Source organism: Drosophila subobscura, chromosome E, assembly GCF_008121235.1.
Source record: "Drosophila subobscura isolate 14011-0131.10 chromosome E, UCBerk_Dsub_1.0, whole genome shotgun sequence".
NCBI lineage: Eukaryota > Metazoa > Arthropoda > Insecta > Diptera > Drosophilidae > Drosophila > Drosophila subobscura.
The window spans coordinates 5,452,845-5,479,562 of record NC_048531.1 but is presented as its reverse complement, the minus strand read 5'-3'; the positions used below and the strand labels follow the sequence as shown (position 1 = coordinate 5,479,562).

The window sequence follows — 26,718 nt, the reverse complement described above, 5'->3', positions numbered from 1 at the left end:
CAGAGGTCCTGACAGAGCATCCCATCAGAGTAAAGCTGGGGTACGAGGCCACACACAAATTGCGCAAATAACCAACTGAAGGCAGAAAAAAAACAGAAACAACAAAACAGGAAATAAATATAAATAAAAATCGAGAACCGCAACAGCAGAGCAGCAGCATGAGGCAAGCGGAAAGCGGCAGGTTACAGAGCAGGAGCCGCAGGCTGCAGAGGCATGGCCAGCTTTCGCCCCACTTCCACAACAAGCATCCGTTCGACCATCTAAAAAACAACAAAATTCAATTTTCAATAAACGGAAAACCCTGATGCAGAAATACCATCAACAATATGGTATGGAAAAACCACAAAACGGTGAGGCAATTGGCCGTTTGTTCCATGTTCCACGACTGCCGAATGCTCTATAATGGCTGTTAAGGTGTAATTAGCGAGAAAGGGTATCTCTTCTAGTCGAAGCTGCTCACATTTATTCGGTATTTGCCAATATGTATGAAGCAAAACCCTTGAGATATGAAGACTTTGTAGCAGACAACAAAAAACAAACAAAAATATTTATGTACCAAAAGTGCAATAAAGACGGGCAGAACTTATTTTCTTTGTTATTGAAAGAATTCTACATGAATTCTGTTGAGGGTACGTACTGAGATTCCCATGAAATTTATGTTTATATTAAAATTACTTGTCCAATCTGTAGGGTTTAGCTTGAGTCTCTTGCAGAAAACACACAAAAAAGACACACACAATTCAGTAAATAAAGTCAGGCATTAAACCACACTTCATCAGACAGACAGGCAGGCAGGCAGGCAGTCAGACACGGTAGGCAGTCAGTCAGGAGGGCTTATCTAGGCCTTCAGAAACACATCTTACCCCACACAATGCATATGGCACCTCTCGTGGCACACACAAGTAGGTCAAACTGTGAGGCACATCAGATTCTGCCCCAGAATCACACCATACCCAGCGCTCCTCCCTCTGTCTCCTTTATTTCCGCTTGATTTGTCTTTATTTTGTTGGCAGATTGTAGAATTATTTTTGGTAACAACCTTAAAATGGAATCACGCCAACAGGCAAACAACAGGCAGCCATAACAAACAGAACAGGAATTCTCTCTGAAGCAACGAGAAAAAGTCTTGAAAACCGAAAGCAAACCAAATGCAAATATGTTAAGGCAATAAATTTTAATTAATTTCATGATTTTCTACCACGAAACAAAGAAAAAGAAGCCCGGATATCGATTACTTGATTTTATTAAAACTATACCCTAAATAAAGATGGGGTATAATGGTGCCTCATAGAAGTTGGCAACGATCGAAAGTTTGGCAAGTTTATCATACGGCTTCGAGGGTGCTTCAATCATCGGATCCTCAAAAAGGTTTTCCTCTGCATTATTTCCATACAAAAAACGAAGAATTTATGGTAAGGATTTTTAGTTTTTGCTGTTTGCTGTGGCTGCGCAGGGCAAAGGGTCTCTCAGGGAGTCTTGTTGAGAAACCACAAACTGTGGACTTAGGCTGCCTTTAAAACGAAATGGAAAGCGACAACAAAGGGCTCCCCTGTCAGGGGCAATGGAACAGGACCATTAACCCCAACAGAAAGGAAACAGGCTGGGGCTTGGCTTGGGATATCGATGTCGTTTCCGGCTAATGTGTGTGGGCGGATAGGGAGATTAAGGGCAGGGCAACGAACGGGTACACATCCGAATTGAAGCCTCACTTAGGCATCGCTTAGCGATAATGGCGACATTTGCACAGGATGTGGGTGGTGGGTGTGCTGGGTGTGGGTGTCACAACTTTAAACCGTAAATTGAGCAAAATTCAAGTAGTCGCAAGAACAAAAGATAGTCCCATGCCGTTGAAAACATATTCTCACTTCTCACCCTCGATTTTGCTGCTGTTCTTAGCTTTAGGTCTGGCAGTGAAAAATCGTTAACCTAATTTTCCTACAAACCCACTGATGAGGCAGCCACAGTACCAGCAGCAGCATTAGCTCCTCCTTCCTCCAAAGCGTTGTTTTCCCTTTTCTTCTTGCCGCCTACCATAAATTTCCTTTATCTTTATGACTTGTTTTTCTCTTCTGCCCTCCACAGCCTCCTCCTCCCACTCACACGCTTAATTTCTCTTCCCTTTGCTGTCTCTACGCTTTTCTCAATTCCATTTTATTTTGTTTTTGTTTCTGCCACTTTTGGGCCATTCGGGCGAGTGTTAAATAAAGCGTGTTAGGCAGATCCCCAAAAAAAAGGGACCCTCAAATTAGCTTTGGGAATGTTTTTGGGGTTTCGCTTTTCCAACTTTTAGTTTTGTCAGATTTTGTGTTTAATTTTTATGGCTGGACTCAGTACAGATTTCTAAACAAAGGCCTAAAAACAGACCAACGCGTTGTCGATAGATAACGAAAGTTGAGACAACAAAATTCCAGGGCCATAGATAGACCTTCAAATGGTCTGCCAAGAGCAGAAAATTTGTGAAAGAAAAGCAAAACATTCGCAAGCATAAAGCAAGTCGGGGCAGCTCCAAATCTGTGCAACTGCTGCACCTGTTCCCAGAAAGTCCGAGTGCGGCATGCAAAACTCATTTGACGAAAATGGGTTAATTACATGAGCAGATACATATGTACATATGTACGAGAGGCACTTCCTGAGCCCTGAGCGTTGCATCTGTGCATGAATTGCTGGCAGGAAAATGCAATTATTCGAGAGATGGGAGGTCTGGGAATTCGCTCTTCGGCTAATAATTATAATAATGCAAATTCAATATGATCGTTTCACGGAAATTCATTATGAATCAGTGGCCGAATACTTGTACCCGAGTGCAAGAATACGAATGCAGATGATGAATGAAGTGGGTCTGCCTGCGGGACTTTGAAATGGCTGAAAATGCAAATAAATATGATCGGTTCAGTGGTAAATCCATTATGAATCACGTCGCATCGCAAGTGTATGAATTCCAGTAATGGGAAATGCAATAAGTCAGAGTGGGTTGAATCACTCTTCACTCTGAACTGATTATCATAATTCGCCAATACAATATGATCGATTCTGTTTACATTTACAGCGAATGTATTTTGCAGCTGCATCTGCAATCGCAATTGTATTTGAGCTGTTTGTGTGTGTGGCACCAGCTGCTGCTCTGTGCTCGAAATTTAATTAGCTTTCGCCTTGCCCGCGCATACGCACACGGAATTCACGGCTAATTGACAGTCCGTGGGGTCTCTGCGGAAATCGCCGTAATCTTGGTCCGAAAAGTAATCAAATTTATGCCCAACAATTGGCAATGCGCCAATAAAATTGGTCCTCCTCCATGCCCAGCGGCCCGTGTCCCTAGCCACGGAAGTGAAATTGGGGTGAGCGCAGGAGGTCCCCAATAAACAATGCCATAACCAAGTGGAGACTACGAAAGAAAGTGCCAAGGCAATATGCAAATGAATAAAAGGCGTCCAAATGGCCAACAGCTGGCAGTCCCATGCCCCATGCCACAAAACTTCACATAAACAAGATAGCACCGTCGAATGGTCATGAATACGGCGAAACCCGTGGAATTTTCTTTGAAGAAATTTTCAATTAAATACGCAAAAGAAGGAGTCAAAGCCAAAGAAGAAAATTAGGAATTAATTAAGACAACAACGGGACTGGCAAAGGAAAAGAAGCAAAACCAAAACCAAGCAAGAGCAATAAGAGGACCAGCAGCCGGACCAATAGTAGAAGCAGGCCAGGAGCTGAGATATAATTTCAAGCGGAAACCAGGCAAACAAACATACAACTAACCAACGCCTTGGGTGAGGACCAGCCCAAACCCATACCCAACCTCAGAGACGCAGGCAGAGGCATAGACAGAGCCAGGAGCCAGGAGCCAGAGTTGGAAGAGGAGAATGAAAATTTATTTGTGCGTTGATTGCGCGCAAATGATGATCATTTAATTAAGCACGCAACGCCGAATCCGGAAACGGGCGCTTCGGACTTTGAAGCCGGAAACGGAGAGAGGCTAGACCCAGACATGACCAGGACAAAGACCCCCTCGCTCTCCCCCGCGGAGAGCACAATCTGTTTTGTATTTTGCATTTGGCATTTTTGCCCTCGCCAAAAGAATTTTATGGCCTACTCTTCGGGCTATCATGCCAACGTTTTCTTGGCCTGTTATTATTAAATTCTTTCTGCGGCCAGGGACCCAGAGAGAGAGAGAGAGAGCGCCAGAGGGAACCTTCCACTTTGATTGGTTTACTTAATGGCCTGTTGTCATCGTTGGCTCCGTTTTACTCTGAGATTTCCCCTGCCTTTTCATTTACCATACACTTTTTCATTGGACTTTGATTTGAAATGTAAATTGTGCGGCTCTTTCACAGCTCCAGGACCCTAATCCACCGCAACGCACCCTTCAGAGAGTTTTTTGTTGTATATATTTTTAATTAAAAACCATTTGGTGGGCAAAATTATGCGAGTTTGGTGTAATTACCGGGTACGAAATGGAAGTGGTCTAATGATTTTTGTATACCCGGTACCCTCAGAATAAATTGGGTAAATTGTATTTGTGGTCGCAAGTGGATGTATGTACAAATATAATATATATTCTTGATCAGCGTCAATGGACATGTCTGCTTGTTCGTCCGTCTTAATGAGCGCCTGGATATCAGAGACTATAAAAGATAGAGGCACCAACTTTGCATCCAGATCTGGATATATGCTGACTGAGTACCGGATATAAAAGTTGTGACGCATACGAAGCGTCTCACATGTCTCTCCTCGTTTATATTAATTTCAAGTGATTTTTGTTTTCCCTTTATTTTTCAATACAAGTTATTTTCATGGACATTCAATTACTCTAATTAATTGAACTACAAAGTGGTTGTAAAAATGTTGGTTCATATTCTGAATCTATTTAATTTAATTAAAAGGTGTGTCCATTCTAAAATTTAGTTGCTTTAATTTGTTAACGAATTTTTGTTGATATCTCTGTGTGTGCACATCACATAGTGCCATCAGAGTGTTTTGCAACATTTTTGGTTGAAAAAGCGATGAAAATGTATCATATTTTTAATTACATGAAACTGGAATTGCTTTCGCTTTTGCTGTTGCTCTCACATAAGCAAACAATTTCCATTTATCAAAAAAACATTTATAAAACTAGTGAAAACTAAATGGGATTTTCCAGCAACCACTAACAGACCCCTAACTAGTTTTTCCTGGCACCATTTTCTCGGTGCTATCAACTAAAGCGCGCTCCTGGGATTTTGCCAATACCGCATTTTGTAGTCATATATAACCGGGGGGAAGGCCACACCCCTAACCATTGCACTCGTTCCACCCTCACCCTCACTCACACCCACACCCACACCCACACCACCGACTCGGATAAAAGTTCTGATCCATTTCCTAGACAACGCTGCGGCAATTTGTGGGGAGGCTACAGTCCCAAATGCAGACAAGGATATGGACACAGACAGAGACATAGACAGAGACAGAGACATGGAACAGTTATAGGAGAGACATTAATACGAAATGAAAATTGAAATTATGTCTATACACTCGACAAACTTTTATGGCAGCGGAGGGAAGAACAGAGACAGAGACAGAAACAGCGTGTGTGAGCGAGAGCGCGTGGGTGCGGTGTTTGTCTGTCTGGCTCGACGCGCACAAACAGTTATTTCTGTGTAGCCAGAGGGGCGTGTACACACACCCACACACCAGCACACACATACACCCAATCATACACACAAATAATCAATGATAATCCGCTGGCGTATTATAACCGCATTAACAGTTAGGCACGTTCGATACGTAATTCGTTACGTTCCAATAGATTTTCATGCTCATTTCAGATAGCAGCCGCAGCACACAGCCCCCAAATATACAATAATTGTGTACGTCCGTACACACCACAAAGGGACTCTGTCTGGGGTTGGGGGCTATGGGGCTTACAGGCAAATTCAATTGCAACCAGCGCACATTTATTCTCTGCTTTTTCTGTGTGCTTGTTATGGAATGGAAAACCGAGAACCCGTAAACCAGAAAATACTCATTATTATTGTACGCAGATATGCGTGTGGTTGGGCATAACTTCCACAAATAGAGTGAGACCGAGAAAGACACAGAGCGAGAGAGACTCTGTCTGGTGGTGGTGACCACAAAATCAATCAAAAAGTGAACGAAAGATCATTATGGAAATGTGGCCGCAAGATAAATGGCATTTTAAAAGGCAGACAGGACGACAACCAGCGCCCCGACAGCCTGTGATCGACTGTCGAAAAAAAAAGCCAAAAAATTGATTTACTTTCAATTTGGGACTTGCAAAAATTGTTGAAAAATATGCATAATAAATATTAAATTGATGGATAGCCAAATAAAAATATGCAACAAAATAGACGGAGAGAAAGCATTCGCTCTTGTGACGAACATACAACTAGCTTAGAGTAATGGAAAGGCCTAATGTACAGCTATCCTTGTGGATTTTAAGTGAAGAATGTACTGGTGCATCTCCACATTGAAAACCCATGAAAGTACTCGCCGTTTTGCATTGTTTTAGTTTTAGTTTTTATTTCTGTACATTTCACTTTTAATTTAAAGTTGAATTTCACTATGTTTTTGCAGCTAAAATTTGATTGTTCAACTAGTTTCTATCTCTGGCTTCAAGGGGAAACTGCGTTGGCTCATTCACTAGACCTTGACAAGCCGACGTGGAATTCAGTGTGGGAGTAGGGCAGAGTGTGTTGTTGGATAGAGATGGAAGTATAGTCATTCAATTTAAAATTGGCAGCAGGACGTGGAAGTTAAGTGACGAGTGCCTTTAGGCTGCTGTAAGTTGGCTAAAAAGCGAGCGAAATAGAGTTTGAAAGCTTCCCGATTGAGAGAAAAGTCGATTTGGGTCGCTGTACCCGTGTAACATAATATTGAAAAATTGCTAGGATGCAACAACCACCACACAGCCCACTACTTCTCGCACTCTCAGCCGCAGTCCTGCTACCGCCGCTGCAAGCCTGCAAAAAATATTCCAAAATCTGGTAGAGGTGAATATTTTGCAAAATATTTTGCAAAACCCTCATGGGGAGGGAGCATTTTTCCCCGACATCCTCCATGCACACATGGGTGCTTCGGTGCGTGGCCAACAGGGCGTAAGCCTTTCGGGCCCTATTAAGCAGCCGCCGGCATTTGGTTGGAGTTCCCCTCATGATTCTCTCACAACCTGACTCTCGCTGGCCCCTTTTGGAAAGCGATGCGCTAATCCAATTATTATCAATTCAGTGACAGGACTAGGGTTGGTTGGCACCCTCCGAACAAAGTTATAAATAAAGAGATATCGCAGCCAACCCCATTTCGGACACAGTGATGGCGCGCTCACCTGCAAAGGATGAAGGAAAAACCAAACGGGATAAAGGGAGATTTTTGAAAACTTTGTGCATAAAATGATTAGGAACTCTATCAAAATACACAAAGTATTCAAGATGAGATGTATTGTAAATATATGGTGGGATATTCCCCTTTTTCGGGGACCCACATCAAAGAGTCAAAGAGAAGTCGGCTTATCCATTAGACGGGGCTCATTAAAAATTCAGAATCCTGTTTAAGTGAGGCCCGCCGCCAATGGGCCTGGGGAATCAAAGTCAACCCGGAGAGGGCTTTAAATTTTGAAAACAAATAACAATATTTGCCACATGGCCACCCCCCGGAGGCGCCACCGGCACCCAAATGCCAAAGCAAACAAAACAAGGATCAGGGCTGTGACAAGTGGAGTGTGGGTTGGGTGTTGCCTGCGAATCATCTCTGGGGAGCCTCAAAGTTGGTACCGTACCCTCTTTCGCCGACTGATTGTGAAATCGATAAAGTAAATCGCTGAAGCGATAACATAATAAATTCTACGTTTCACGCTCAACTACGCCCAGTGGCAGTGTGGAGGGGGTGAGGGCCTGCTGATATTTATATACCTATCAAAGTAGCGCGGCCACTCCACTCACTGGGAAAACCCGCGGCGCAACGTACATTTTTATGATCTCCAATTGTGGCAGCGGCTCCCTCCTGAAGGATGCAATGCAACAATCAATTCTTCTCTTTACTTGTTTGTTTGTTTGCTTGTTTTCTTGTTGTGCACATAATTCAATGATGGAAACGGGAGACGAGACGAGACCCATCCACCCACACTGGCACTCCCACATATCCTTTCATCGATAACAATAAGAGCAACCCTTTTTAGGCCCTCTTTTGAGTATGGGTATTGTTGTTTCCATTTTTTTCTTTGCTTGTGTGTGTATGTGTCTAACCCTTGAGGAACTTCCGCACTCAAAAGTTGCCCTCAAATAAAGAAAAAACGCTGAAAGGAAAATGGAGCCAAAGAAGGAAAAAAAGGGGGCCAAAGGTGGAATGAGGAAAGATGGCGAAATGGCATATGATGCTGTGGATTTTGTGTGATGTAAGTGGTTCCACATATCACAGTGATGTCGGTATTCCGTGATTGGGATCCTGTGATTGTGTCCACGTGCCAGGTGTCATCACTAATTCGATTCGCATGATCCGATTAGGTTTCAATTGCGGTATCCATAGCAAGTCATTGAATAATTCGTATTTGTTGGGTTGAATTCACCTGATTGTTTGAGCTTGGATTAAAATACAACCTTACATGAGACTCTCATTCAATCATGTGCTTCATTTGTACCCTTAAACTGACTACATTTATAGTTTAGAGATCAAATGATTACCCAAATAAATGGCTAGAGGTCCAATTGAATAAGTGCACAATTCTGACTCATAGTAACCATATTTTATCATCGTTTTATGATTCCCTTTGCCCTCAATCGCAGCATCTCCAATAGCTCACCCCTTTGACAGAGACATTCACCTTCATTGAAAGCCATCGAAAGCAATTTTAAGTTCCGTCTCTGGCTGTGGGCCCTTTTCTCGGCACTGTACTTACATATTTGCTGATTTGACATTTATGCCCCTGGGGGGAGCCTTTGCAACCTTTGCGCATTGCTTGCATGAAAAAATTATGAGCGGCATTAAAACTTGATGACTTTGTGCCCATGGCCCCAAGGCGAGGATCCATCCGCTCCCCCCACTCCCATAAAGGCACTAGTTCTTTGAGGCGGCTTCCATTCCCTTTATGCTGAGTGTGTTTGCGTGCGGCTCTTAAAAGCATTCAATTGTCGGCAACAAATCAAGTGGGTTGGTATTCCCATCTGTGCCAACTATTAAGTACAGTCGTTGACTGTGTTTTCCCTTCTTCGGGTGGGAGAATAAAGATGAAAGATACGAGCAAAAGTACAGTTTACCCAACAAAATCCCACAAAGTATAGTTTTGTACAACTTTCTTAGACTTTTCACAAATCTCAAATGAACATTAGTTGAGGGGGCTTAAATAGCTTTAAAGAGTGGAAATGTTTTTGTAAGCAGAATCTTTAATTGTTTTGCTCATCTTTGGTCTATATTTAGTGTGTATTACAGAGTTCATGGACATTGAGAGATGGTTGCGCCTTCTGCTGCCAGTTTTTGCATCCTTAATTGGCGACTTTACTGCTGCAAAAGCGGGGCTTGACTTAAATGGCGCCAAACATATTTCAACTGTCAAATGAAAGGGAATGGAAAATAAAACTAAGGAAGGAACAGGGTCCTGTGCGGACACTGAAACTTAACAAAGGACTGCTGCGGAAGGAACTGCCAGGGAGTGAAGTAAAAATGGCCAACACTTTCCATTTTTGGCCAATTTGCCTGACCCTTATTTGGCTGCACAGAGAAATGCCACATAAATTTATATTTAAAGTACAACAACAATGGGAAATGTTTATTGCACACATTTAATGGGGAAAGTCCGGGGTTAACCTCCGGTTAAGTTGTCCCGGGGTGAGCGTACATTTTCATGCGTTAATTGAAAGTTAGTGCGGCATTTTTATTAACACTTTCGGTCCGCGCCGTGTGGCAGGGGATGGGTTAATTAAGTTAAATGTGGTCGAAAACTGAGAGGCAGACTCTTAGTTGGGGACTTAGTTAAAGGTATTAACCCGAAGCTATCGCCCCGAACTATGCAGGAAACTACGGCGCAAACTTTGCGTACAACTTTCTGACCTTAACAATAATTTACACTTACGTAAAAGTTGGGAGCCCAACCACAGCTACAGGCCCAGTCCTGGCACCGGTCCCCCATCCGTGGCCCCTAAGTCGTTGCGGTCGGTTAACGCGACAATAAAAAACACTTTAAAAAATGTGCCCATTGTTGTTGGCTGATAGGGAGTGGGGTGAATGGTGGCAAGAAAGAAACTTTTAATAAAAAGCATCCCCACATTTTGGGGGTAGGATGTAACGCGGTGGGTGGGGGACTGAGGTTGCCCGGAACTGAACGGAACGGGAGTACCATCAAGTGAAAGTGCCCGAAACTTGGGCGTGGAAATTGCAATTTCTTCCAGACTTTTTTCCCCCTAGCCACCATTGCCGCCAAAGGCAGGGACAGGGGCGTGGCAGGGCCCATTGAGGCATAAATAACAGCAACATTATTCACACCAAAAAGGAAAACCAAAGGAACAACAACATCAGCCAAGGGAAATTGAGAGCCGAGAATGGAGAATAGAGAACGGAGACTAGAGAAAGTGCCCCCATGTTGTATGCCCCGGGATTTTAGCCATGTCTTTGGCTACTAAGCAAACTCTGTGGCCAAAAAAAGAGAGAGAGAGAGATGGGCGCAGATAGACCGCGCCTTTGAGCCAAGCTAAGAGGAAGTTTGCCTGGCAGCAGCAGCAGAAGCATCTACAAAACAGGCAAAGTTTATATTTGGTTTATTTACGCTTTAGCCAAGTTTTTCGTCTTTTTATTTTGCGGGGAGGCAAACAGTGTGGTGTGGTGTACATTTTCTAACGCTTTAGCAAATTTTCTGGCATTTTGTTGTTTTTGGCTTAGTTGGCAAACTTTTTTCCCGGCAGCGTTAAAAATATGCAAAAGTGAGCAGGAAAGTTAATAGACACAAATCAGGTGGACACATGTTGCCACAAACAATTTTCGCCACTCGAAAAACGGCACTGAAAAAGATTCTCTCTGTATTTTAGCACTTATGATAATTTGCGAGAAAAGCAGAGAGAGAGTGAGAGGGTATGCGGGGGTACAATAAAAAGTAAATGAAAATAAACACAAAGAATCTTCGCAGCAAAGTAAAGTCCCGTTGGTTATTGCTTTTGCTTCAGTCAACTGTTCCGTAGTTGCTAGCAGCGTGGGAGAGCGAGAGCGAGAGAGCGGCCACAGTCATGGTTTACTCTCAGATGAAGTGTCAGCGTGGGTGCATTATGCTTGTTGTTTATGGTGACAGCGCTGCAGCAGAGTTGAGTGAGACACACAAACAATTGCTGAGCGAGCAACCGAATGGAAGTAAAGAAGGAGAGTGTGTAATGCATGCGCGGACCGAGAACCTCGCCCACATGAGTTGAAGATCAAGAGATAAAGAAAATTGCGACTCAAATGCGCTTGAAGTGAAGCCAAATCAAAAATGCAAGAATCGAAGCAGCCTGGTACTTCTGTTCTCTGCCATCTCTGATCTCTCTCTCTCTTTTATGATTGCAAAATTCATAACATCTCTTTACTTAGATATCCGAATGAAATTACATGTACATACATATTTAAATGTACAATCAACAACGAATTATTATATTTACTTCAATTTTTAGCGAGCTTCAAAAATGTTCAAACTTTCCTAAATGACATATCTTCAACTTCCTTAAGGGAATTTATTTTCGTTGAAATTTTCTTCAAAATAAATCTGTAAGCCATCCCCTTCGAGATAACGCCACCCCAAATCATGTTTATCCCCTAGGTAAAATCCCGAGTCCCCCCTGCACAAGGACTCTAATTACTTTAAGGGATAGGTTGAGCTGATTGAAATCTTCAGCAGGGGTCTATGTCTGTGCACTTATGCCAAGAAGCTTGCTTTAACATTAAATTTATTAAAGAAAAAATTGTTTTTCATTTAATTCTGTTTCAAGGCTTTGAAGTGGTCCTCGAGTGGCGATGGTATGATGTCGGCTGCTGTCATCCTGGTTCTCAGCAACCGCTCGGTTACAGTTTGCTTCTGGGCGTCCTTCCGTTGTTTGTGCCCCGGCCGCATGATAAACACTTGATGGCCGTTTTGAGCCCTGTGTAGCCGGGCACTGACTCCCATCGATGGCGCGGTCCTGCGTTGATTGTTTGCCTTGCGGCACTGTTGTGGTTGGTGTTTGTGATTTTTCAGAAACTGTGAATCTGTTTTTCCTTTTTCCCTTTTTCCTCATTTTCCATGCACTGGGAATTGGCTTGGCCACTTGTAACGGTTAATTTGGTTATCGGCCATCGGTTATCGATCATCGCCTTCGCCTCGGACGTGCTCCCCAATGCCTTTATCTTATTATCCGCCTGATTGACCATAAAAATTGGCTCCGCCATAAAACTGAAAAGTTATTATTTCATCTGGCCACAGCTTTGATCTGTTCCTCTCCCACTTTATATGCCTCCCTTTATTCCCCGCAGGGTGAAAATATAAAAATATGGCGACTCCCTGGGGTGCAATTTTTATGAATTGCTTTCACTATCCACAAAATGTCCCTGCTCTCAAGTTTTCTTTTTGATGTCTTCGTTTCCGCTTTTCGAATACTCAGGAATATTGCTTAATTAAATGAATTTTATGTACTATTGACAGTCACTCAACCCGAGAGGCAGACACAAAATTTATGCGGACTTGTCACGTAGATGACAAATTGTCTCAATCATAATTTCCTTTTCCTTCACCATTTCTTGTGGGCTGGTTCTGTGTCCTTAATTAAGGCCTGGCCCGGAGACCCGGCCTGACGATTGACGAGGGCTAAATATGGGCTGACAATAGAAAAGCCATGCGTGTCCTGGCAGACAACACATAAGCCAAAAATATATATCCCACACACATATCCTTTTGACGATGGACGGAGACAATTTTGAAAGTAAAAGGTCGACATTCAGTTACTCTTTCGAATCTCTAAGTGGATCTCTGTGACTCGCTGCGGTACGTACCACCGCTCTCTTCCATAAAATTTTTCTTGAGCTTAAATTTCCATATCTTTTTTATTTATATCTCTGCCGTAGGTAGAACTTAAGGTAAGCCCGATTATTCGGCAGTTTATTATTTATTGTTTCTTATTTCCTTCGCTTTCTCTCTCATCTTGGTTTTCTTTTCCCTTTTTTGCTTTTTCTCTGCCTTCTTTTGGCTCACTCCTCCACCCATGTGATTGCAGATGCCTTGGAAATTCTTGAAGTTAACATGAGAATTTCTATAAATAACTTAAATGCAATTCTAAATAAAGAAATACTGAGATAAACCTGAGCTCCTGCTATGACAATTTCTTGCTCGTACGTACATATCCGTACTTGCATGCCTCTCTGTAAAAAAAAAAAAAAATGTAGATACAAATCCTTCGTTTTGTTCGTTTTATAAATCAGATACTGCCACCAGTTACAGTACTGTGTGTGTGTGTTTTTGCTCTGTAATTTGTACACATTCTTCAAGCAGACAAAGCCCTCTACGAGGACGACACTTATGCGCTCACCACCACAGTCACGCCTCCGTTTGCAGGGCGTGTGGCGGCGGGGTGTACCCACAATTCCGGTCGGTCCCATTACGCAGACATAAATGCAGACAAACAAAAGTTTTGTGCGACGCGTTTCCGATTCGTTTCGTTTTCTTTTTTACCACCTACCTACCACCTACCTCTCGTTTCTGTTTTGATGGAGAGGGGCAGGAAGTTGGAGCACGCATGGTGTGTCTGCCGCATGTCTGGAGCGGGAAACAAAGCGGAAGGGCAGGAGAGAGCGGACGACGGGCGCGCCCACCTGGCAAAGATTTATGTAGCCCACAAAAGTGTGTGTGTGTGTGTATGCGTGGCGTCTTAAAGTTGCACGGGGCTGTGACCCCGTCTGGCAATAAGCGTAAATTTATGGGGCAGACAGGCCGGAAACCCTTTTATGCCAGAAAAGTCCACCACTTTGCCTCCCTTTCTGCCTTGAGTCCTTTGTGGTCAGCATAATTAGGCTGCCATTAGCAGACGCAGCTCCTTCTTTCTCGCATTCTCTCTCTCCCCCGCTCTTTGGCTTAAAGAAAACACCAAACCAAAAGATACTTTTACCAACTCTTTCAGCTTGTGTTTTTGCAGACCATAAATTGGTGTTCACTGGGCTCTCGGTTCTGGGTTCTGTGCTCGTTCTCCCCCTGCGCCCAACTCTTGTTCCTGCGATGATATCGGTTACACATTTTGCAACATTTCTATGCAAATGCGTTATTAATGAGGCGATTCCTTGCCGTCGCTTTTCTGATTTATGGCCGACAGTTAATTAGGATCACGATTTGCCGCCCCAATTCCATTTGCCTACTTTTGAGCCCTCTCCATAAAACATCCTTTTTTTTCTATCGAAATTAATGTATTTTTTGCTCCATTGAGAAAAAAAAAACCTTATGCATAAATCAGTTTGCAGTCATTTATGCTGACAAATGCACAAATATGCAGCGGAACGGTAATAAATGCCATCAATTTCTGCGACTGAACGGATGGTGAATGCATTCCATTCCTTTTTTTGCAAAGAATTTAAAACTTGTTAAAGAGAAAAGCAAGGAATTTCTCCAAATAGCTTGGATAATCCTACTTGAATTAGACATTTCTAAAGGGTGCACATATGTACATATGTAAATATATAAAATAAAGAGTAAAAGTGTTCTCGGGAAAAGCCTAGGCAATGCCTGAACTTCAGACTTTCTCCTATGCTGTGCGTGTGACCTACATTCTCATACATACATATGTATGTATATACATACATACATATCCATTGTGCCCAAGTGTAATGAAATTATTAAGCATCATCCATTTGTTTTATTTTCCCTGTTGTTTGGATTTATTATTCTTTTACGTAAATAGCATTTCCATTTGAAGTTTTAATCGAATTAAAGTCCAACCAACAATGTCTTTACAAATTAATAAAATACACATTCGAGTGCGGGAATAATGTAAATAACAGGAGGACAAGTAAATGAGCTCGCGCCCCTTCCCCTAATTGGGATTATGTTAATTAGTGTGCACACATTTTATATTCTTCTGCTAATTTGTATTCAATTAATCCTGGCTGTGTAGGGTTTCCTTTTCGATTTCCTTTTCATGCGAATATTCCATGATTTAATTGTGCAATAAATGTACGCATTTCAGAGCCAAATGTGGAATTTATTGGTAATTAGCTAGCAGGTAATTCTGTGTCGCATTTTTAAAGGTTAATATTTATTATATTTATTTTTCCCACGCCAACAGCATACGTTGTTTAATTAAGACTGTAAATATGATTAATTAAATGCATCACCGCAAATGGCAGGGTCGCATTTAATGTGATGTAAAATTAATGCTTGTCCAATAAACAATTAAAGTTGGCTTAAGCGACGTGTAATTGTCAATAATTATTAAAGTTAAATATTTCTGCTGGAAAAAAGTTGCATGAATTCTGGCGGCCCGGGCAACGTCAACAGAGCATTGTAGAGCAAGATACACCGAAGAACGTGGGCCTGCGGCTGACATTATATCAAATTTCTTTCATTAATTTCCATTTGGCAATGCCACGCCTGTCTGCCTCTGCCTATGTCGCACTGGGATCCTGCCGTCCTGCCCCAATCCCAATGCTTTGTGTGGGTTTGTTAAACTTTCCTTCTTTTTGCTTGGATCTGTAATACGAAACATGTACCATGTCCATGCCATCTTCTTGCTCTGGTTGTACTGTCTAATCATGTATGAATGAATAATGATACGAATTTGACGTGGCACACAGTACGTGGAGGAGCAGAAACGAGAGTCAGACCCCGAACAAAGGACACGCAAAAGAGAAAATGTTTTCATGCAAGTAACAGCGGGTTGGAGAAAAATGGAAAGCGGAAGGGCAGATTTGTGTGCCCCACACGAGTAATGTTTGCCAGTGATTTTTCCACGTGTAAAAGGTCTCACGTTACGAAAAAGTATTTGGCATCGTGGAGGGGCATGCGTTGGGTAGTTTGTTAGCTTCCCTCCGACCTGCCACGCTTTTAATTACAACACTTTAAGCCACTAAGCAGTCGGAAAAGACACGCCAGGTGGAAAAACAGCTTTAAGTCTTTTCCCTCCACTCTCAAAAAAGCAGTCAAATAAGAACAAGAATTTACATTTATTATTAATATACCGTTGTTGCTGAAGCAGCAGCAGTAGCAGAAGTAAAAACCCCCCGATGCAAGGAAATTGCGTTGTCAGCGGCAGCTCCCGTTCCCCCAAGAATGCCTGAAATATCCCATCACCATTCTCTGTGCGGGTAAGGCATTATGAATGTGTAATGCCTCCTACTACAATGTGGAGAGGGAAAAGTGTGTGTGTGTGTGTGTGTGTGTGAGTGGGCAGAGCATGTTTCGAGCACTCGAAAGGAAAACTTTAATGGTTCGGGGCTTTCAGGGCGGAGTAAAACGTTTATCTATGCGTTACTTAGGACTGAATTAATCATTGTCTGTGTGTGTGGCTTGATATGTTCTAGACTTGATATGGGAAGCTTAATATGGTAGTACAACAACCTACAACAAAATAAAAGCAGCAGAAATCGAGAGCTAACTGCAGAACAAACGCTACCTGTGGCTACAAGTGGTTTCAATCTGCTGCTCTCCATTGTTTTGCTCCGTCTTTCTCTCATGAGAGTTCTCAGTTAAAATATTCTTTTTAATTCTAATTAAATATCATAAATGTATTACAACGCATACATTTCCACAAACAACGAGAATAATATTGCTGAATGTTGCAGCGAAACGAACAACATGATTCCTGCATTAGCGGCGAGAGACAAAAGAAAACTCCCGCAGAAACTGTCATGGGAAAACATGGCTTTCCTCATTATTCTCTGTACATGCTACCACCCACATGACCCCCTTTTTGCGTGTTCGTGTAAAAAATTACAAACATTTAAAGTTTCGTTATGAGCGAGGAGGAAAAAGTCGGGAAATGAAATAAGGAAAATCAAATTGTGCGCCAACGGGCGGCGGAGTGTGTTTTTGTGTTGCATAAATTATGAATTATGCCACATCCACACACACAAATACAGGTGTAATATGCCTCATGTAAAATTTATGCAACATACATTTGTGCGCGGCGGTTCTCTCTGTCTCGTATAATTTATTTGGCAGACAAACGAGTAAAAAATTAGGCAGAACGCAGACAGAGAGCACAGCCAAGAGCCACGCGACCCATGGAACAATAAAATATGAGGCGTGAAAGTGCTACAGGCCGAGGCGGAATTCAACAGCCAACTAAAAGGCCAGCACATCTCCCGCCACAACAACAGCGACAGCAGGCAGGATAATTGCCCCACGGACGCAGGCAATTAACGAGCAACGAGCCGCACGGTCAAGGCTTATGCAGCATTCAAGTTGTGGAACGGGAGCATCGATGGGGGATGGACGATTCCCTGATTTTCCCAGGGAATTGGTGTCTAATCCCACCCAACTTTCCAATCAACTTTCTTTCTTTCTTTATTTATATAGCATCCATCAACGAAAGGAGCAACGTATGGCATACACAGAACGAGAAAGAATTGAAAAAATACAAAATGAAAATGAAAATCGGCTTTCATATCTATCGATAAAGGACATCTTATCGTTTCCTCTAGCCCCTTCTGTGTGGTTAATTTATTGATTTCAAGGCAGTTCCATGTGCAATCGGGAAAACCCTTTCCAATTCAAACTTCTTTCAGTGGCTTTTCGGTTTACGATTGCGGATGAAACATGCCAGAGTGCAACATTTCATTTTGGCTTGCAAAACGCTGAACAAAAAGCCCCCGACATGCAATAAAAATGGCAAAAACATGAACCAAAAGTTGTCTAAAGCAAAACAAAGCGAACAAAAAAAGCAAATGCTATGCTACTGCTGTTTCTTTCACGAAAATAGTTTTTGAATCCAAACAAAAAGTGTGACAAGGCAACAGAAAGTGCAGAAAAGCAGCAGCAGGAGCTGTAGTATAAGCAATAGCAAAGGCAAAAAATGGAGAGAGAAAGAGGAAACAAAGCGGAATATAAAACAAATATTCAGCAGGAGGCAAACTTTATTTCAGTTTCAATTTGGCGATAAAAACAGCGACAACAGCCGTCCAGGCCGCAGAGGCATCAGCGGCGTCAGCGGCACAAATGAAATTTAACAACTGAAACTCACGAATGGGGATAAGCAATGAAAAAGGAAAAGAAGCAACCATGAATTGAGAGCAGGAGGGAGCGGCACCAGTGGGTCGGAGGATCGACACTGGGGGCGACCCGCAGTTCAAAAGACACAAGAAATGCAATGCACTTGGACGCCGGGGACTCAGTTGCAATTGCTGTCGCTGCTGCTTGTTTTTGGAACATTCATAATAAATTTGCTGCTCCTTCGACCTCCTTCGACAGCGTCACAAAAACAATGGGTGGACAAAAAGGCACCACTCCTTTTGCTTTTCCTCCCGTGGGGATTTTATTTCTTGTTCCCAACAGTTGAAATACAGCGGATGTTAGAGTTGCGCACTGAAATTTATATACAAACAGGATATGACAGGGGCAGCAAGCCGTTGTCCTCTGGCCCAACTCACCAACTCCTACTACTTTGCTCCCCGCTTACCCTATTTTTTCCTCGTTTTTTCCGGCTTTTCTTCTACTTTTTCCTCGCTGCTGCTTGAATTTTAATGCCAAATGGCATTCCGGACTCATCCTTGGTCTCTGTTCTTAGAGTAGGACTAAGAGCAGGACTTTGGTTCCGCCTCTGGCCAAAACTAAATGGTTGTCATGGAGAAACCAGCTCAGTGGAAAGTGACAAGCGCCATTGGGCGGCATGGCAGGGAGTGGGAAAGGTGCAAAAAATGTAGAAAATAAAGCAGATAATATACAACTATATTTCCGTACAGAAAGTGGCCTTTTATCGTACTTTGCATTCGATCGAATAACACAGTCTCTACGAAAGTCTCTGAAGCGGATCCCCCAAGGTGCCATTTATGCACTTTCCCCTCTCCCGCAGATAAACGCTCAATTGAAGCCCAAGTGCTGGAGTAGCAATAAATATGACAAGTTTTCCTCCATGTGATATGCTATAAAGTAGTATTACTACTTTTGCTATATTTTATACGGAGGGATAAACACAAGTGCAGAGCCTCGCATAAATCACGCATACGCACTGTGTGTGTGTGTGTGTGTGTGTGTGTGTGTGTGTGTGTGTGTGTGTGTGTGTGTGTGTGTGGACCACAGGCAGAGCCGCAAGAAGGAAAAACTATAAATTACGGAGACGACACTATAAACAACAAGCAAAGTCCAATGCAGACAATGGATGCAGCAAACAGGATAGGAGGGGCATACCCACCGTAATGCTCCTTAATTAGTCTTGGCAAACACTTTTCACAGAGAAAACATCTAAAAATATAATGGTTAGATAATGTTGAAGATAGCTTTAGTGGATTCCCAAGATGGGAATAACTTTTTAGTCAAGTTCAACAAGGCGAAAATCAAAACATCTCAAAATCCCTCCCGTTCTACAGGCATGGCCTGGGGATGGTGTCAAGGGGACATACCCAGGATAAGTTGTGTGTGGCAAGGAGTCTGAGTCTGCTAGCAACTTTATCCAATTTCTTGTTTCGAGCTGAGACCAGCATATAGCGCATAAGCACGTACAAATCGCATTTCTTAGGCGGCTCTCTGCTTCGGCATCGGCATCGACTTTGGCTTCCTGCTTATCCTTTTTTTATTAGCGCCTTTGTGAGTGTGTCTGCTGCCTGCCTGCCTGTGCTCCCTGCTTATTTAGCTGTCAGATTTACTTGTCTCTCTATCTGTGTCTCTCTGTCTCTGGGACGTCCTGCGTCCTCTGCATGAGTAACTATGTGTGGTGTTTTTTTTTTTTATATTCCTTCATTTATTCTCTGAATTTTCTTACTTTACTACTACGTTCTTACACTAGCGGGTATATAATATGATGCGGGAAGTATTGGGAGTGGGCGCCCCACGCGCGCGGTACTGCCGCAAAGCATTGCTTCGCACGCTCGAAGGCTCCTACTCCGTCTCCTGCTTCCGCCTTCTCTCCAAAACTCTCAGAGTTCGCATAACGCTAGAAGCGAACTCTGCGGCCGCTTCCCAAGCCCTTGGCTCGGACAGCATGATCGGCACCAAGGTCTCTGTGGAGATCCTGGCGCCTACTTCTGCCTCCAGGCGGCGACGCTCGTGGTCGAATCTGTGGCATTCGAAGAGGACGTGCTGTGCGTCCTCCACTATGCCGGTGCCGCACGCTGGGCACCCGTCCTCCGTCTCGTGGCCGAAGCGCTTGAGGTAGCTGCGGAAGCAGCCGTGTCCGCTCAGCGCCTGGGTGAGATAAAATCCACGTGGCCGTGCTTCCTCTCGAGCCAGTCCTGCAGCTTCGGTATGAGGGAATACGTCCAGCGCCCCTTGGATGAACCGTCCCACTGGGCCTGCCATCTATTGATGCTGCTCCTCCTTGCGGCTACCTTCAGCTCGGCTCTTGACACCTCGCTTTCGCCCTGCTCTGCGGTATGGATCTCCTGTCTCTCCCTTATCAGCTCCCTGAGTGGGACTTGCCCGGCGATGACCAGCGCGGCTTCGTCCGACACAGTCCGGAACGAGCACGCGATCCTAAGGGCACACAGCCTGTACGTCGCCTCCACGCCTCGCATGTAGGTTTTCACCTGAGCGGCTTTCGCCCACGCGGGCGCGGCGTATAGGATCTGCGACGTCACAACACTCGTCAGGAGCTTCCGCGTTGCCTGCTTCGGGCCTCTGGTATTGAGAAGCATTCGCGAGAGTGCTCCTATGGTTCCGCTGGCCTTCCTCTGCACGTACTCCAAGTGCTCCTTGAAGGAGAGGCGAGTGTCGATGACCACCCCGAGGTATTTGATTGCCCTCTGCGAGCGGATCGTGGTACCCCCGACCTGCACACATGCTGTTTCTACAGCTTTCCGGCTCGATATCAGCACCGCCTCAGTCTTCTGCGCAGCCAAGTCCAGTCCGGCGACCGTAAGCCACGACTCCACGGCACGGACGGCCGCGTTGGCGAGCTCCTCCACTGCGGCGAGGTGCTTGGCCACCACCACTAGAGCGACGTCGTCCGCAAACCCCACCATGCTGGTGTTGGCTGGCATCGGTAATCTCAGGACTCCGTCGTACATGGCGTTCCAGAGCAGGGGTCCCAAAACGGAGCCCTGCGGGACTCCGGCTGAGACTTCGTATGCCCTGGAACCCAGACTGGTCTCGTACGTCAGCACCCTGTCGCCTAAGTAGCTGCGTGCTATCCTCTGCAGGTAACCAGGGATGCTGAAACGCTGTAGGGCCTCCAGAGTGCGGCTCCAATCGGCCGAGTTGAACGCGTTCCTTATGTCAAGTGTCACCACGAGACAGTAGGATTTGGATCCTCCTCTCCATCTGGAACCAGCGCAGGCTTCCTCTGCCGTTTTACCACCCTAGAGATGGCGTCCAGCGTCGACTTCCCCTTCCTGAACCCGTATTGCTCCGGGAGAGGCCGCCTGCTGCTTCGATGGCTGCACTGAGCCTCGTGGCGATCACCTTCTCGAATACCTTCCCTATCGTGTCCAGGAGGCAGATGGGCCTGTAGGAGGACGCCTCGCCCGGCGGCTTTCCCGGCTTGGACAGCAAAAGAGCCGCTGCCTCTTCCACCTCGATGGGAACGTACCCTCGTGGAGGCATCTGTTGAACAGACCCGTGACCTCGCTTGGGATCAGCGCTAGTGCAAGCTTCGTCGCTCGGTTCGGAATAGCGTCCGGCCCCGGTGCCTTCTTGGGGTTCAGGTCTCTGCCTGCCTGCAGCACCTCTTCCTCCGTGACCTCGCAGATGTCGTCCAGGCTGTGCTCGGGGCTTGGGGATGTTGTTATGGGCCGCCCTTGCGGGAACAAGGTCCTAACAATCCCCTCCAGCACTACTGGGTCCGTTGGGGCTCTGCTTCCGGCGTTGATGCTTTTGACCACCATCTTGTAGGCGCCTCCCCAGGGGTCCTCCTCGGCGGCGTCGCACAGCTTGAGGAAGCATTCTCTTTTGCTGTCCCTAATGGCGGTCTTCAACTCCTTCCGCGCGACTTTGTATGCCTCACAGCATGTTACCAGTCGCGGAGTTCCCCTGGCTCGTTGGAGCTGTCTTCTCGCGCTGAGGCAGATTTTGCGGAGCTCGGCGATGTCCTCGTTCCACCAGAAGACTGGGGCATGGTGCCTCCCAAACGCGCTTCGCTGGAGCATGCTCCGGTCGCAGGCCGCTTCCACTGCATCCCCCAGATGGGTCGCCCACTCGTTGGCTCCCTCAGACACTGGTGCCGTGTAGGTTATGAGGGCGCTTGCAAAGGCCTGAGTCCTCAGCGTTCCCTGCCGATACGCCTTCCTTAGCTGGGTGGGAGCTGCTCTTCTCCGAACCGGTCCGCCAAGCACGCACTCGATAGCCTCATGGTCGCTAGCTGTGTAGGCATCGCTGATTCTCCAACTGGAGTTTCTGGCCAACGCGCTGCTGATGTACGTGAGGTCGATGACTGACCCCATGCCTCCCCTGCTGAACGTCTGTTGGGATCCTTCGTTGAGCAGCACCATGTCCACGGTAGCGAAGGCCTCCAGCACCGTGCGTCCTCTAGCGTTGGTTAGGGGAGGACCCCACTCCAGGGCCCAGGCGTTGAAGTCGCCCCCGACTACGACGTCGCTTCGTCCTCGCAGGTCTCCGATCAGCTCGTCGATGATTCGACTGAAGGTCTCCAGCGGGAGGCTGGGCGCCAGGTAGCAGCTGTAGACCCACTTGCCGCCTACTTTGCCTCGGACGAACCCATCGGCCGACTTTATGTCGCAGATCTGGGGCGTCTCCACTCCGCATGTCCACAACGCAGCTCTGCCCGAGCGATCTGTGGCCCAGTCGCTGCAGCTGGGAACCCTATAGGGCTCGCTGAGGATTGCCACCTCCGATCCCCGCTCACGCACCGTCTGTTGCAGGAGGTCCTGCGCGGCCCTGCAGTGGTTCAGGTTGAGCTGGATCAACCGCATGTCTTGCTGCGTTGACCGACCCCGCTGACTGCGGCCGGGCAGCTTTTGCTGCCGGCCTGGTGCCTGAACTCCTTCTTGCCCGATGCCGAGCAAATGAAGCATGATGGCTCTTTTTTGCAGTCAACTGCTTTGTGCCCCTGCTCGCCGCATTTGATGCAGCATCCGCTCCTGTCTACCGCGCTCCTACAGCTGCTAGCGATGTGCCCAGGTTCCAGGCATCTGTAGCACCTCGGGAGTCCTCCTCTTTCGCGGATCCTGCAGACGGTCCATCCGATCCGCACCTGTCCCCGCTCCAGTACTGCTTTGCCCAGGGAAAAAGGCAAGCTGACCACCGCCGATTGTGACTCCGCGTAGCCGCGTCGCAGGCTTCGCACCCTGACTTGACCCTCCTCTATCCTGAACTGGCTCGCGATGGCGGAACATATCTCACGCTCTGTCGCGAGGGAGTCCAGATCGCGGATCTCCAAGACGACCACCTTCGAGTCCTCCGTCAGCGCACGCACTGCCGCTGCGTCGCCAAGTACGCGTGCGATGCTCTCCTTCATGGCCAACTATGTGTGGTGTGTTTGTGTGTGTGTGTTCCCTCGCTATAAATCGACAGCTAAATCTGCAAAAACATTGATAAGACAAGCGACATGCCAATGCGGCCAAAGGCATTTTCCATTCTCCATTTTCCCCCTCACGTCTCCAATTGTCCAACGATTTGGCAAGGCCTTTTCCTATGTGATTTAACCCAAAAATATCGACAAAACGAACCAAAAATGTTTAGCCAACTGCCAGGGAAATTGCTTTTCGATTTATTCTCCATATCCCACACTCTCGCACATTCGAATAGAGAGACAGAGAGAGACAGCATTGTGACAAATTAGTCTTTAGATCTCCCCATCTCTGTTGTGTGCTGTTCTGGCTGGTGTGTTTTTTTTTTGCTGTGCTGTGCACAAATTATGAGATTCTTATCGTTTTGCTCGATTTCCCTTTATGATTGAGTAATAAACAGAGTGAGAGACGGATGGTTGTATGTCAGCCAGTGACAGAGACAGAGCCAGAGCCAGACGCAGTGAGAGCGAGTGAGACAGGGAATGGGAATGTGAAAACAATTTCAAGTTTGGCCCAATTTTGAACACAGAAATTCGGCCAATTGGCTGTCTATTTTTGGTTGACAATTTTCCCCATACTAAATTGACTCAAACATTTAGAATTTAAATGGATTTTATTTGCTTATTTTTGGGTTTCTAAATTGTGATGAAATCCTTTGGTAAAGTATTTAATTAAAACTCCAATAACTTCATATAACTTTGCCATTGCATAGATGCAAGTATTTACAAACAATTGATTACGATGAGAATTCCTTCAGGCACAATAAAAAGGCAATACAAATTGATTGGTGTAGATTGCAATAATTGGTGAATGTTTCTTTGCTCTAAATGCCCTAGACAATTTACACTTTTCTGTTGCATTTACAGTTACGCTTCAATAGTTCTTAATTTGGATCAAACAAAATCCCATTGACATTTAACGCATTTTATTTAAATTCCCCTTCGGGTATTCCTGCAGCGACTATCCACAAAATTGGATCAAAAATTCCAAGATTATTTGACACAACTCACCTAAAGTCTTGGTCCATTGGGCGGTGGGTCGCCAGTCGGGATAGTGTTTGGGGAATAGCTCCCTGGTCCAGTAGGTGTGCAGGACGACCTTGTAGACGGCCAGGCGGTCCAGAGTGCAGCCCGTCTGCGGAGCGGGCTGTGTGGGTGGAGCTGCAGGCAGGCCCTCACCCATAGATTCAGCATTGTTGTTGGTGTAGTAGTAGTTGCGATTCAAATTGGAGTCTCCGGGGGACTGTGCCCCTGCGGCGGCAGTGGCGGTGGAGGCGAACTTGATGTCATTGTCCTTGGGCGCCTGCTGATTGGCCACGGAGTAGGCATAAATGCTCGGATTGGATATGAAGGATGCGCCATAGGCGCTGCTCGCGGCAGCTGCCACTGTGGGCTTGAGGATCCCAACGATCCCGATAAGTCCAAGAAGCCCGAGGAGGGGCGGCCACTGGGCGGCCGACTTTGTGCTGGGCTGCGCTCTCATTCTGTCAAACGGTGTTTGTTGCGGTGCTTGCGGCGCGCCCTCTCTCTTTCTATCCCTAGTGGCGGGGCTATTTCTGATTTGGTTTTGAATTCCCTTCTCGCTTGCACTTCACATTTGCCTTTGGGGCCGGTGCTTAAAAATAAACGCACATACGCGCACACACACACACTCACAGAGACGGAGGCAAGCACGCACACGCACTCACATATTTATTTTCGGTTTCTTTTACTCTGTTCTCCCCTCGTCGCAGTCACCGCTGATGATGCTTTGCTGATGGATTCTTCGATTTGGACTTTTGGCGCGGAGCAGGAGCGAGCGTTTGCGAGAGCAAATAACGGAACAAATATCGAGCAAATCTGTCAAGAGCCAAAAGCAACCGCCTGCGTTCAGAGTTCTTCGCGTACTGAGAAAATGTTGCGGCAGGCAATGACAACAGAAGCCGTGTGTTGGGGGCACCAACCACCTCGCACCCGCCTCCACCAGTGTCATCAAACAGTCCAGAGAGCGTTTCCCCAAATGAGGGGAAAACAAGAGAGAGAGAGAGAGGGAGAGAGAGTGAGAGAAAGTACCTTACCTCTCGCCTGAGAGCTGTTCCGTTATGTTGGGGAAATTTTCTAGTGCTCTGCCCATAACAAACGAGAAACCGCCTGTTGAGCTTAGAGCTGAATTTTGTTTTTGATGAATCTAAAGCCCACCCTCTTGCAGGGGGGAAAAATACATTTGGACATAGACGTAAACATGCATACATATGTACATATTTAGATACTTTTAACAGTCACTGTTGCTGTTAACGTAGGAAATGGGATCAAAAATAAAGAGAAAAACGTTTAAATGGGGTTTCTTGGCTCCGACGAAACGAAAAACAACTATAGACAACCTTTTGGATTCAATTCTAAGCATTCCCTGCTCAAAGCGCTTGCATTGCAGAGAACTACAGATTATTCCTTTTACCTTGAATATATTTTACATGCCTACCACAAGGTTTTACTTAGCCATCATCTAAACTGTCGTTTAACTGGTAAATGATATCTGATCTCTCCTGCCGTTCCCCAGTACTGTGTTCTGTAATTATAGATCCCTTTTGATGGCTTATGTTGCTGTAGTTGTTGGCCTTTTAAGACCTCAAGGGTTTAGTCACATTTCCTTTATGGCATTTGTGAATGGCAGCGTTAATGAGGCGGCCTTTTGTCTAGTACAATAAACCATCTAAAGTGCGTGTGTGTATGAGCAGAAGAGAACAGAACAGAATTAAACGACGGCAGCACGACTTCTACCATTGTGGAGAGAACAATGAGTTCAATTTCCGATTAAAACCAATTGAAGCACTTTAATTGCTACAATTCAATTAAACAGCACGCTAATGGCAGTAGCCACACTGCTACACACTCGAACAACACACACACACACAACACATTGAGGATTCCCTCACTCGGAGCAATGACAATGACCAACTATCGATTATTTGAGTGTGGATGGGAGGGGGGAATATGGTTGGTTGGTCAATAGTTGATCGGAGCTTCACAACCCTGTGGAAAGCATAATTGCCACTGACATGTGCCCCCAGTGGCAATTACCCCTGGCCCACACGCCACGATCCACACGACAGATAGAGCACCACCCCCCACTCCCACTCCCACTCCCACACCCACTCCCACAACCAAA

The 26,718-nt window shown here is 45.5% G+C and overlaps 1 protein-coding gene across 1 annotated transcript in view; it reads right to left on the bottom strand.

Annotated features, from left to right (window-relative positions):
• The window catches only part of LOC117891909, a 45,442-nt gene extending 19,974 nt beyond the window's left edge, over window positions 1–25,468 (bottom strand). The window contains exon 1 of the mRNA XM_034797731.1: window positions 24,585–25,468. Within this exon, the coding sequence (XP_034653622.1) occupies window positions 24,585–25,056 (472 nt within the window). The 5' untranslated portion in view covers window positions 25,057–25,468. The remainder of the gene's footprint in view (window positions 1–24,584) is intronic.
• Window positions 25,469–26,718: the final 1,250 nt, after the last annotated feature.